Source organism: Engraulis encrasicolus, chromosome 24 (assembly GCF_034702125.1).
Source record: "Engraulis encrasicolus isolate BLACKSEA-1 chromosome 24, IST_EnEncr_1.0, whole genome shotgun sequence".
In the NCBI taxonomy this organism is placed as follows: domain Eukaryota; kingdom Metazoa; phylum Chordata; class Actinopteri; order Clupeiformes; family Engraulidae; genus Engraulis; species Engraulis encrasicolus.
Window position 1 is genome coordinate 28599650 of NC_085880.1, and position 13850 is coordinate 28613499.

Sequence of the window (13850 nt, forward strand, 5' to 3'; positions counted from 1 at the left end):
CATCAACAATCGCCAAATGTCATGTGGATGAAATTGTTATGAAGCCAAAGTCTTGATGACAGCAGTTTGCGAGTGTATTGTTATGGTAATGAGACTGGACTTCCTTTCAATATCAATGTAAGTGTATTTTTTGCAAGAAAATATGCACAAGGTAACTGAAATGTGTGCTAGAATAACTCCTCTATTGACAAGATCGACTTGTCCCCTCTTACATCCTCGAGGGCGTCTTCATGCAGGCCCATGTGTTGTACATCGTCCCTATTCACATGTTAAATCCCAGAGCCTGTCGTGGGAGGATAGACTAGCTGATACAGTAACCCCTCTGTGGAGGCAAAATTATGAGGACCAACTACGAGTGAAGCATGACCAGCAAAAGATAATCTTACTCGAACTGTCAAGTCAACTAAGTGCATTGTCAGGTATGTGCCTACCGAGCATAACTCTATTACCCATCATCCCATCTCCAGTGAAGGATTTCTACCGTAACAAGTCAACCTTCTCTGTCAATAAAGGAGTGGATGGAAACCCAAAGACTGTTGGATATTACATAGGCACCGGGAAAAGAGGCAACATTGTCTGTGTTAATGGGGATCACTTGTTGAACATGCCAGAGAAGCACAAATTGGTTGCCAGATGTTATGAGGATTTTATGCGCCACTCCCCTCTACAACCTTGCCTTCTATTCCATGATGGAGGCCACTGGAGAGAAATTACAATCAGGACTAATGCGGCAGGCCACACCATGGCCATTGTGTACTTCCACCCTCAGAGCCTACCCACAGACGAGTTATGTCTCCACAAAAACTCCCTGGTGGAGTACTTCACCCAAGGCCCAGGATCTGTTTGCGACCTGCACTCTTTATACTTCCAGGAAAGCACCATGACCCGCTGCACCCACCAACAGTCCCCTTACCAGCTCCTCTGGGGTCAGCCGTACATCCACGAAGAAGTCCTGGGCTACAAGTTCCGCATATCTGCAGATGCCTTCTTTCAGGTCAACACGGCAGCGGCGGAGTCTCTCTATCAGACTGTCATGGACCTCAGCCGGGCCACAGCCAGTGACACTCTACTGGATGTTTGTTGCGGAACGGGTGCCATCGGCATTACCATGTCCTCCAGGGTGAAAGAGGTGATAGGCGTTGAGATCATCGAACAGGCAGTGGAGGATGCGAAACACAACGCTTCTCTCAATGGAGTCACCAACTGCACGTTTATAGCCGGCAAGGCTGAGGTAGTTTTGCCTGAACTGATAACAGGCTTTGGGGCAGATAGGGGTGGTGGAATCACAGCAGTGGTTAATCCATCCCGTGCAGGACTACACAGGCGAGTGATAAGAGCCCTGCGTAACCACCCTTCTATTCGCAGACTGGTGTATATATCCTGCAAGCCTGATGGGGAGGCCATGAGGAACTTCAAGGACCTGTGCTGCAACAGCTCAGAGCAGCCACGGAGGAAGCTCACCGGAGAGCCCTTTGTGCCCACGGCTGCCGTCCCTGTAGACATGTTTCCACACACACCACACTGCGAGTTGGTTGTTGTCTTCGACAGATAAAGGCTCATTATCTCTCTTTTGTGGGCACAACAACTTCAGTCTGCTTGACAGATTTGAAACAAGTCTGAGACATCAAATCCAAACCGGAAGATTCAAAGCATTCAGATGTTCAGTGTGTGTGTGTTAGTGAGTTCTACTTTGTCTGTCTCACAGATGGACCACAATTGAGCACTATTACCAAATGACCCTACTTTTCTGGAAAATTAAATGTAATGAATAATTACATATATTGTACAACAGTGAATAAAGAGTTTATTTTTGATTGTCTGTTTTTTGCTTTTGTGTAGAATTCAATTGCACTGATCAGCGGTTTTCATGACTGAAACAAATGTGTGTCATAATGCAAAACATAGAATAGAATATATTGGTTGTCGTTATTCTGAGAAGGGAGGCTCTTTGCTCAAATACTGGCCTCTGCTTTGATTATTAAGGGTCAAACCGACAGATAAATCTGCCCTACCAAAGAGCGAAGGAAAAACAGCAGTGATACAATCCTAATACATGCAATTAATACAGGGATATTTCAAGGGTATTCAAAGGTATTTCAGGGGTATTTCAAGAACATGTTAAAGTGATACACCTGGCCTGGTTAACCTACAGGAAGTGGTAAGCCTATTAATAGATAGCCCACAAGTGTGTTAAGAAAATGAAGACTCCAGGCTCTTCTAGATGCTTTACCAGTAGGCCTACGACTATGTCAAAAATGAACTCCTATATAGATAACTAGATAAGTGTTATAAAAAAAAGATTAGATTAGATTAGATTAGATTAGATTACTTTATTGGTATCCAAAGGTAGATTTGATTTCAATAAAGTGAGCATCGCTCATATAAAACATTTAGGACATAGGACACACATAACAATACAAACATAAAAGACTAAGAAAAAACCTTAGATAAGTGTATGTCGATGAGTTAACTGGTTTATGAGCTTGGAATTACTATCTGGGTAACGAATGAGCCAAATCACTTGTCTGATTATGGCATTTACCATTAGGATCATATTCACAAATACTGTGTTTGGATAAAAACGGGGGGGGGGGGGGTCAAAAAGGAAAGGGGTAACGTGTGGCCTTTGAAAATGTTATGCCATGAATACAATCCCATAAAATGATTTCCACAAGTATAGGGAGACGTGTAGGCCTAACTGAGTAGTCTTGAATCTATTTGGGAAGAAATATTTCCATAAATTCTGTGGTTTATGTAGACTAACCAGTGCAATGCAATGGGCACAGTTTGCACCACGTTCACATAAGCTACGATTGCATTCCACATGCAGCCTCTAGTGTCCAAAGCATTTCAAGTCATGCTTTGGTGATGATTGCGCACAACATATCAACAAGTGAAAGACTTCACAATCTCAGCCTTCAGTAATGCATTTAAGTTTAACCATAGGGAAAACTATTAAACTGACTAAATTATGCCATGTAAAACCCACATGAAAACTCACTGGCATGCAATAGAATGGCATGGGGTGAGTCCAAACGCAGTGGCGTGACACGATGTTCTCATCTGTGGTAGTTTTTTTTTTTTTTTTTGCATCAGGTTACTTTTGGACAGAATATTCCAGAGGATGCCGAAATAACGTGGACCTGCAATTACACATGAATACACAAATTGTGTAATAGTTACACACAGATCGAGGCAGTCACAAATTGTCAATGCCATCGTCTGAGAGAAGTCGCCAGGAAAAGTAGCCAACGCCGAAAACACGAACATCAGATAAGCAGGCGACCAATGAAACTGGGCAGAGCAAGGTGGCATCCATTACGCTTCAACCAATTGCAATCTTTAAAATCGACGTCTGGGGAAGAGAACCAGAGGTGGAGAGAATTGTTCATAAAGGACTGCGCAACGAAGTATTCTCTAGACTGTGGCTTTTTGTGAAACTGTAACATTACGTCGAGCATCTCCATCAGCCTAAGGTAATTGCTCAGCGTTCAGACATAGCATAGTACTTGTGTCAGTGTGTGTGTAAGTGTGTAGAATGCATCCGCGTTGTTTGGCCGTCCCAAAGGAAGGAAGGGAAAGACCCACCCGTTTCTACTTGGTTTCTTCACATCCCTCGTCTAGCGGTTTGTGTGACTAATGTGTGGTCGTTTCTCTTTTTCCACAGATTGAAACATGACGAAAAACTCGGTCCAATCTCAGAATGGTGAGACCGTTGCAGAGAGCAGAACAGTAGAGGATGTATTTGACGATACTTACAAGGAAAAGGATGGCCCAAAACCGCTACGGGAAATTGTCTGGAGAAATGTTATTTTAATGGCATTACTGCACACTGGAGCTTTGTATGGACTGACAATTACGCCATCGGTGTCCTCTCTGACTTTATTGTGGAGTAAGTAGGCAATGTGTTTGACAACTTTAGCTGTTTTACAACTTTACCACATGCACAGCTCAATGCTGAAACATTATTTTCATTTCCTGTTGTGGTCTCTTGACGCGCGCAACAAGTGAGGCAAATGTAACCTAGTCATGAAATGTTCTCCATTTGACGTCATCCTGGAAGAAATGTTTAACAGATAATGCATGCCCATTCAAAACATTTCAATGAAATGTGCTTTGATCTTATTTGCTACCCTCTGTTACAAGTTAAGCTGACCGGTTCGCTGCCTCTACAATGTTTTTTTTTGTTTGCGTAATGGCTTGGCACGATTTGGTGAGGATGTAAATTTATCATGTGAGCACAATTTCATCAAATCTACCTCAAACTGTACTTTCCGTAAAATTACTTAAATAAGTGACAGTAAGCATGTGACTTGAATATCTGAGGAATCACCCTGCCAAAACTGTGTCCCACTTGTTTCATACATTTTTGCGCCGTTTAACTGCATAATATTGCCGTCTGAGAACAATGAACAATTGGCCAGCAATAGGCTTTCTATTGTGATCTGGACAAGCCCACAACAGTGTGGCCTTCTTCGCTGGTCTGAGGCCTGGAGAGCTCAAAGCAGTGTCTGACCACACCACACATAGAAAGACATTCTGTACTTTGAGAGACATTCAGTCGCCAAAGAGGAGCCACGACGCCAACCCCCAAGTATGATCAAACCTAAATAACCAAGCAACAACAACAACAACAACAACAACGTTTGGGAAAATCTGTTGTGTAAGATACTCATGCCACCCCTTTCTTCCCCCAACAGCGGTTGTATGCTTCTTCATCAGTGCCCTTGGGGTGACAGCTGGTGCTCACCGCCTTTGGAGTCATAGGTCATACAAAGCTTCACTGCCCCTGCGCATCTTCCTGGCTTTTGCAAACTCCATGGCCTTTCAGGTAACACCCAACCTCAAGGTCAAATCATACAAACCTACAATGGAAAAAAGAACAAAGATGCATGTTGGTGAGGTACCTTAGAGTGTCTGCAAATGACAAACTAAAATTCATGTTTAATTTTAATAGTTTTTTTTAGAATAATGGGCACAGTGAATATCAATGAATGTTGAATAAAAAAAGAACACTACGTAAAATGCCAGACTTGCTGTTATAAAATGACTACTTTACGCAAAACAAACAACATGCATTCATTTAACACTTATTTGCTATGATAAGATATATGTATTTCAAAAAAGATGAGGTCAAAAAGAGGTATTTTTTCATTGATTATGCACGGGCACGGCAACAATGGAAGGGCATGACATATGTGACATTTTCCACTGTTCTTGACTTGATCCAGAACGACATCTATGAGTGGGCCAGGGACCACAGGGTGCACCACAAGTTCTCGGAGACTGATGCAGACCCCCACAACGCGCGGAGGGGCTTCTTCTTCGCCCACATTGGCTGGCTGATGGTTCGCAAACACCCAGACGTGATCGAGAAGGGCAAGAAACTGGAACTGAGTGATCTCAAATCGGACGCAGTCGTCATGTTCCAAAGAAAGTGAGTGTACTCTAGAGTCTATGATGCATGTTTTTGTATTGTGTGATTATCAGTGGCATGTTTGTCATCAGTGCAACTGTGAACTATGGAGAGTCCCCCCACTCCATTGCATGATGGGTTACAGTTTGCCTTGTTCACACCAGACCATATGACCAGTGAGAGATATGGTCTGGTGACTACCTACTGAATTTCTTGTAGGGGAGATGTGGTTTTAGATGGCCATTAATTTGCTGTTATAAATGTATAATTTAGTGTATACCTACCCCATAGCATGTCAGTTGTACTCAAACAAACCACAAGCAAAGATTTTCTTAGTAGAGAAAGATATCCAAAACTCCGCCCATCCAATGCAAAGGAGTGTGCTCAAATTCGGTCTCCTAAGGGGGCGTTGTTCCCTTTTTCTTCTCTTTTTGTGGTGTTTGGTGGCGGCTTGCACAAGAAGTGCACTACCGCCATCTACAGCGTTAAGGGAACTCCATTTATTCTCAACCTCAAGACTCCAAAGGTCTCCTAACTGAAGGTCTCCTAAAGGGGCGTTCACCTGACATCACATGGATCCCGGAAAAGTATGAGCCTGAAGTATCTTCCTAATAGATGATCGTTGCCCTAAGCTTCCATCATCTTTTCACCCCTCCCCAGTCTCAGATTGGCTCCTTACCTCAGGTTTTGGGACGAGCACTTCCTCCACTTGCGCTTGTCTCCTCGCCCCGCCTCCTGGCCCCTCCTCCGTGGAGAAAACGATAAAGTTTCCCAGCTGTCACCCTAGCCACAACAACTTTTGAGAGACTGTTTTTCATTCACCATCCCAATTGCAAACGAGAAAAAGACTCTACGATTGAGCTTTTGCAAGATATTGAAATATAATGCTGTTGTCAGTGATGTCATCATGACGAGAAGCGAGTGGAGGAGGCAAGTGGAGGAGGCAAGGTCGCATATTAAGATGCACTCGCTGTCTCTCAGAGCGGAATGATTGTGCAAGTTCTGACATTTGTAACAAGTCATAGCTGCAATTTGAGTACAGCCAGGATACTGACATTTTAAAGCTTACACTTGCACTGTACTTTCAGTGTTTGTTTTGATTTCATATTTTGTCTGGGCCTTGTCTCTCATATTTTAAACTTGATTGCAGTACCAATTTTGGCCACAAACCCCTGTATAGAACTCTTTATGTAAATATTTCAGTCTATACTATAGCTCTTGCTATGCTGAGAGAAGGAGAGAGAGACACAGAGAGTTCTTCGAGTACAGGAAAGCAATGCTAGAATGCTTATTATATCTCACTGAAGGGGAAATGGTTGACTGGGTCAGTGTGCACCTCACATTCTGATTGACCGGCTGATAAGCCTTATCAGGTCCCTGCCAAAAGCAGAGATCAGCCCACTGGCATTCAGAGGGCAGCGTTTTGTCACACCGTCTATTCTGCTGGATCCAGTCCTGCTGCCGGGTTTTGAAAACCTTGCCTCGGAAGAGGATTAGTGTGGGTGTGAAGTCAGCAGTCCCCCCAAAACATAAATCATTTGATGGCGGTGGTGCGAACGGTGGATACACTCGTCCATCCACAGCTTCTGTATCTGTGTCGAGCACATGCGTGCATCATGACTGACATACTGTGCTGACGCAAGTGGGGCTGAATATACCGGTTTGGGAAAGATGAGTGTTCTTTTTTTTGTCAAAATCTCTGATCATTATCAGATTTCGGCACCAATGGCCTCATTGAGTGTAAACACATTGACAGACAGACATGTGCAGGATGACTACTGTCTCTATGGTACGGTCCTAACTTTTAGGGCAAAGGTGAAATCTAGAACTGTCATGAACAGAGAATGCTGTCAGACGATAAGGGACTCGTACAAGAACTCACGTGAAATGCCTACCTTGCGAGAACTCGCGTGAAGTGACATTTTGTCTCCCTCATGTCAGATCATTTCATAAGCAATGGTGGGGTGGCATCCGCACTAATGTCTTTTTTTCTGAGCTTTTCGCTCGATGCGTAATTCCAAAACCATTATGGCGAAAAAGAAGAAAGGAGTCGCAAACTCAAAAACCGACAAACGTTTCGGGTCTAGCCCATCATCAGTGTTCCCAGTTTGAAAAGATCATTTCATAAGGCAGATTGATTTTTCACCTTCACCATTCTGTTGCTGTGCCCATGAGCATAACGGTTATTTACTCCACAGTCAGAGAAATGGAGGATAAGGATGTGCTCCATGCATATTATTTAGTATCGTTTTTGGTGAATTGAAATGTATTCTTTTTTTATTTATTTGGTTCGATCATGTTTTTTGGGATGGTCGTCTGGTCATACAACCACAGCTAATGTCCGTCAATAAATTAGTAATTGGTAATTGATGTACTGCAATGAATTTGCCTCTACGATAATGCACTAAAAAACATAATTTAATCCATACAAAAAATCATTTAATCCATACAATGGTAGCATTAGCTGTGGTTAGACCACCCTGTGTGCCACTCTATTCGTGCGTTATTGACCCATTTATATTATTGATGTGTTTTGTTTTGTCTTTTCCTCAAGGCATTATAAGATGTCCGTGCTGCTGATCTGCTTCGCCCTCCCCATGTTTGTGCCCTGGTACCTGTGGGGGGAGTCTCTGTGGGTGGGCTACTTTGTCCCGGGACTCCTGAGGTACGCCGTGGTGCTCAACGCCACGTGGTTGGTGAACAGCGCGGCACACATGTGGGGCATGAGGCCCTACGACAGTCACATCAACCCCAGAGAGAACAAGTTTGTGGCTTTCAGCGCCATAGGTATGAACTGTTTTCATGTCTGACCTTTCGCACACATACGATGCCATGTGGTGTTATAAAGTGAGTCATCTAAAATTTCGGTGTTGCCACACCCTCTTCAGAGTCTTTGAAGAAAGTGTGGCAACACCGAAACGTTAGTCGGGTGTGTGCACAGCATAAAGTCTTGAAATCCTGTACTCTTGGACTCCTGCATTTGGATATGTATTTGTCTGAATCATAGCTACATCATAAAATGGGAAGCATGGAACAAACCTATAAAGTCTCTTCATTTTTTTAACACTTGACTTATTGTACTACTATGGAATGTTTCATCATGCTTGAAACGCATGGTAACATAAGCAAAAAAAAAACCCATCCATGCAACATGTTTCTTTTGTATTCACTTTGTACAAAGTATATCACATTTCATGAACCGAATTTAAAACCGTTTAAAAAATAATAATTTGCCATTTCATGTTTCCAGGAGAGGGCTTCCACAACTACCACCACACGTTTCCTTTTGACTACGCCACGAGCGAGTTTGGCGGCGGCAAGTTGAACCTCACCACCTGCTTCATTGACCTGATGTGCTCCGTGGGGCTGGCCACGGACTGCAAGCGGGTGTCGCCAGAGATTATCAAGGCCCGCATCCAGCGCACCGGTGACGGCAGTCATAAGACGGGCTGAGCGACTCTCAGGTTTCACCGCTTCCCATTCACCACGGGCCAAAAGCAACAACAACATCAGCAACGCCATGTGAGGATGCTGTACTCAAAGGGTGGTTTGTAAATGAGTTTTTCTCAAAAAGAAAACGCCTCAGAGATAAAATCGAAAAAAAAAACCTGGTGAGCCCTGCAAAACTAATTTGATTTGGATATATTTTGTTTCCCGATTGGCGATGATAATAAGTGAGGGAAGATAACTGGCTCATGGAATGGCGAGCATCTCGGTCAAGTTATTGCAAGTCAGAGATGAAAACACTTCAAGTGTCTGGAGGTGAAACGGATTTCACCAGGAGGGTAATTCCAGAACGCACGCTTAGTTACTTACCTGGATACTGCAACTAAAATGAGTGGAACACTTCCTAGAGAGTAGTCCTATTGCTTTATTTTTCTTCGTAAAAATGATGTCTTTAGGCTCTTCTAGTTGGAGGTGTACCACTTACTTTTTTGACTTGCCTTATGTGGGTTGGTAACTAAACTTGCGTACTTGGGATACCCTCAGTTCGACTTCACGTGGAACACGTAGCTCTTGGTCACTGGTCGAGTACTCAAGTTGGCCTTTAGTCCCTCGTGTCATTCTGATGCTATGCAAAATATTCATTAACACACATGTGCTATTAATCGTTCACGTGGCACTTGGAAATGACATAGCCGATCAGTTTAGCAATGTGAAGCTTATAACTTTGATCATTTTTGAATGCAGTATGTCATGTATTACCCTTATACTGGATAATAGTGTGATACTGATGTGGATTTTTCATTAATCTTTCACAAAATCCATGAATAAGGAAAAACACCAAGCAGATTTAAACAGAAGCAATGTGTTTTTTTTCATTCAGCCACTGTACCAGCCAACAACTGTACAGTCGTTTTGCAGTCAAAAGTGGAATATGCTGCTTCACACCTACTCATATCATTTCCTCGTTGCTCTTATAACAAATTGAGAATTATTTATTGATTAATTGCACAGCACATACCTCGCAACAACTTTTTTTTTTTCTGTTTTGTAACACCAGATTCAAGCACAATAGGTCAACCCAAATAGGCTACATAACATTTTCCTTGCAATAGAATTCTCTTTACCTACATTCATGAAGGGATTGTCTGTCCCTCAGGGAACGCAAACAATAGGAACCAAGATAAATGTACTGTATATTGTCCATAAATACAATAATATATTTGAGATGAACTTGTGTGCCTTATCAAACAAAACTTTTTTTTTTAAAAGATATTCCTTGAGTGATATTTATTCTCCCGTGTTGTGGCAGGTTCATTAGGAAGTCATTTAACTTTCTGATATCTGCACATCTAGACATCACATCTACCAAAAAAGCCTTTCGGTCTATTTTAGGCCTTGTATTACTGTACACATGACCAAAGGTCTCATTTGGCGAAGTAGAAAGCTAACTAGGCCAAATTAAACCTAGTTCTTCCAATGCAGTGCTGAGCTTCAGGTTGAATAGGAACTCTTCCTGTGCACAGTGCACATTAATAGTCAAGGTTAATACTGGGTTGAATAAACAACTGCATTTTTTTGTCTCTTTTTCCCCTCAGAAAGAGTATTTTTTATAGTGTTGGCCTTATTTTGAATTTCCAAGTGCCTTAAATAAATGGCACAAAGAATGTTGTGTTCACTGTCAGCACCAAAAATAAAAACATTTTTCTTGTAAATATGTACAAGTTGTGCAGTGACTTTGTGCTATATTCTGCCATTAATTGTTGTGACTCAATAAACCTGCTTATAAGAGTGTTACACTTTACCGTGTCGCTTTGTACATTGGCTCCATCTTGTGGTACAGAGGTAGAGCAAATGTTGGCTTGAGGGACCATATCATCCATTAACTGTTCCTTTCTTCTAAATGCATTTCTCTCCTTTATTTACATTCTGTAAGGTGATCAGCATTCAGTTAGGGTAGAATAGCTTTTTAAGTTGGGCATGGCCTAATATGGGACACTTTAAGCAGATTGAATACCGGACGAGAGTAGAATGTAAGGGAAATGTCTTAGCTTTAAACTTCGGAGGGTAAACCTATGGCCCTGACCTAAACTAATGAATACTGCCAAATTAACCAAATTAAAATTACTTCATAAGTCCAATGTGTGGGTTTTCGGTAAAAGTTTTTTGGTATGCCTATAGGCTATATTTTTTTGCATTGAGATGTTGATTTGAAATTGTAATGGACAACCAAAGCTGAAATGGCAAAAAAAATGGCCATGGGCAGCTGTAGGCCTATCTACAGTATTTTAATTGCCTGAGGCTACTTTTATTAGGCTACATAAATGTAAACAGCTATGGTCAGACTACCACATTGCGGTTAGTTAATAACACTTATGTAAATAACAATACGGTTTTATATGCCTACTGTGGGGACATTAGGCCTACTGTGCAGGATGTGTGCGTGCAGGCGTCAAACACACGGTTGGTAGTCCATTATCTAAACTCCTGTCCTCTACTTGCTTGAGGCCTCGCACTTCGCTGACTGACGCCCGACCTCCGTGAAGAAAGGAACAATTTTTTTCAGCTGTCAGCCTAGGCAAAACGAGTTTTGGGGGAACTTTCCCTATTCAGCATCCCGGTTGCAAATGAGAAAATTACATTTGAAATGCGCTTTTGCGAAACATCTATCGTCAGTGACGTCTTGCGACGCCTGCACGAGGCCACACGCAAAAGGGAGGACGGGAGTTTGGATAATGGAGTGTAACCAAGATACGCAGATGCGTGCGTACGGTGCAATATTCACAGAACCGCGAGGGGCGATCTTCCAAACCTCCATGCTGAGATTTCGCGGTAGGGTTAAAAAAAATAAAAAGATAACTTGGCCTATTACTAAATACAAGCTGGGGTTACTTAAATAGAACAAAAGATGCTTAGTGATGCAGACATGCACACTTCTCAAACATTAGTGTGACTCTTTTTTTGTGGTATGCTACGCAGTCTTGTGCAAGTATTATGTTGAAAATCAACCCTTTTTGTTGAAATGTATACTTCTGAACTCAAACCTTCCACCAACAGAGGTAAGGTTTTTTTTTCCCAATTTAAAGACATCAACTGACGCTACTACATGCTTTTAAAAGTTTTAACTCTGCATTACAGATATTTTACTTGAGCTAGGAATCAATATTCCAAATCATATTGTGAAATTTCTAGTGCCCTGTTCCCCTGCCCAATGGGTCACATCGGGAAGAAGAGGAAGTGGAAGAGCGGTGACAGACCCTCTGAGCCATCGAACCCTCTAGAGCAACCCACAGCCAGGCCCCTCTGGGGAACCTGCTGCCCACGGTGATGACCAAGCAGAGACATCATCCAAAAGATCCAGGCCTGGAACTGCCGGTCCCCTGCCCAGGGCTGCAAGTCCCCCAAGCTCTCCACAGCCAGGACCCTCCACCTAACTTGCTGCCCGCGGTGATAATGGGGGAGCCACATCATCCACAAGCTCCAGGCTTGAAGCTGCCAAGTCCCTGCCCGGGATTGAAAATGCCCTAAGATCTCCACAACTGGGGACCTTCAGGGAACATGTTGCCCTTGTGGGAGCCACATCATCCATGAGCTCCAGGCCTGGAGCTGCCAGTCACCTGCCCAGGGCTGTAGACCAACCAAGATCCCCACAGCCAGTGGCATCTCATCAGGTGTTTGAGTCCAGGGAGGGGCCTGGAGCATGGTCAGCAAACGGTGATGGATACCCATCTCACACTCCACCTCAAGTGTTCGCATCTAATCACTATGAACCTGTGTTGGTGACTGCACTGGCTTCTCTCCCGCAGAATGCCACCGAGGCGCTGGCCATGTTCTCCGCCCTGGTGGCCACCCTGCTGCTTTGTAGCGCCAATGACATCAACATCAGAGTGCTGCTGGAGAACTTCCTGGGTGAGACAAACGGGCACCTCTCCCAGATGATCCATGATGTTGTGACGTATTACAACGGCGGCCTTCCCATCATGCTCTTCGACCCCACTGTCATGGCAGAAGACACGTGGTGCCCCATTTGCCTAGAGGACTACGAAGTGGGTGAAGAGATCGCAGTTCTGCCCTGCCAGCACCTCATGCACAGCGTCTGCATTCACCATTGGCTGGAGAGGAGCCGCACCTGCCCTGTGTACAGAGCAGGGGTGTGTAGGTGAATAGGAGTCAAACCACCTGGGACCAGGGGCGTGTAACTGAATCTTAGTGATTCAGACCCCCTATTTTGACACAATATTATCTCCTTTGTCACAGATGCAAGCCCCCCATTACTGCAATAAAAAAATATCCTCATGGATTTCGCAGCCTCCCTGTGGTGATTTCAAAGTGCATGGGATAAAAAAGACATTTGTAAATAGACCTACGTACATGATGATTGCAATGTAGGCTACTAGAAGTTGATATACAAAAAGCTGTGCATTGGAGTAAAATGAGACAGGATAAGGGCCATGGATTCAATTTCTCAACAAAGCAAAGTTTTAACCAAATGAGATAATAGTAATAGCAGAATCAATGAAAAAGTAGGCTACACAGGCTATAAGAAAATAAAGACATTGGAAAATATTAATGAGAGCCCAGTTGGTTAGCTATCACCTACAGTAGGCTACATCATATCTCGAGTATGATGCATAGTGCTTGGATAGCTCTTAAGTGTATGCACTGGTTCACACACGGTTGCGTGTGTAATGTCCCCGGCCTAAGGATGTAAACCCATAAGAAATATAGGCTGTAGGTATTTTTTGTTTGATATTTATGTTTCAGATTTAAAATCACCATCAAATATGGGGTGCCACAAGGATCAATTCTGAGGCCTCTTTTATTCAACTAAGGCCTACGTGCAACACCGTGGCCATATCTTGAAACCGGACAAGGTGTCTTATCAGCTATGCTGACGATACTCAAATTTATACCGCTGCCGCAAAAAAATGCTAGCTCTAGTGAGTCTTTCTACTTATATCTTTAAAAGAAAAAAAAACCAATAGCTGGA

At 43.2% G+C, this 13850-nt stretch overlaps 2 protein-coding genes across 2 annotated transcripts; both read left to right on the forward strand.

The window, feature by feature from the left end:
- The first annotated feature begins 32 nt into the window (after nt 1-32).
- Nucleotides 33-1819, forward strand: trmt2b (tRNA methyltransferase 2 homolog B). Its single transcript, XM_063191820.1, has 2 exons — nt 33-117; nt 872-1819. Exon 2 carries the CDS (start codon nt 881-883, stop codon nt 1550-1552), a length of 672 nt encoding a protein of 223 aa, XP_063047890.1. The 5' UTR covers nt 33-117; nt 872-880; the 3' UTR covers nt 1553-1819.
- A 1512-nt stretch (nt 1820-3331) lies between these two features.
- On the forward strand, nt 3332-10654 carry scdb (stearoyl-CoA desaturase b). Its single transcript, XM_063191372.1, has 6 exons — nt 3332-3476; nt 3668-3892; nt 4701-4831; nt 5232-5437; nt 7971-8203; nt 8667-10654. Exons 2-6 carry the CDS (start codon nt 3676-3678, stop codon nt 8867-8869), a joined length of 990 nt encoding a protein of 329 aa, XP_063047442.1. The 5' UTR covers nt 3332-3476; nt 3668-3675; the 3' UTR covers nt 8870-10654.
- The last annotated feature ends 3196 nt before the right edge of the window (nt 10655-13850 follow it).

Coding starts and splice junctions, on each gene's coding strand:
- scdb (XM_063191372.1), top strand. CDS start 3,676: ATGACGAAAAACTCGGTCCAATCTCAGAATGGTGAGACCGTTGCAGAG. Junction 3,893..4,700: donor CTCTCTGACTTTATTGTGGA/GTAAGTAGGCAA, acceptor TTCCCCCAACAG/CGGTTGTATGCTTCTTCATC. Junction 8,204..8,666: donor TGTGGCTTTCAGCGCCATAG/GTATGAACTGTT, acceptor TCATGTTTCCAG/GAGAGGGCTTCCACAACTAC.
- trmt2b (XM_063191820.1), top strand. CDS start 881: ATGACCCGCTGCACCCACCAACAGTCCCCTTACCAGCTCCTCTGGGGT.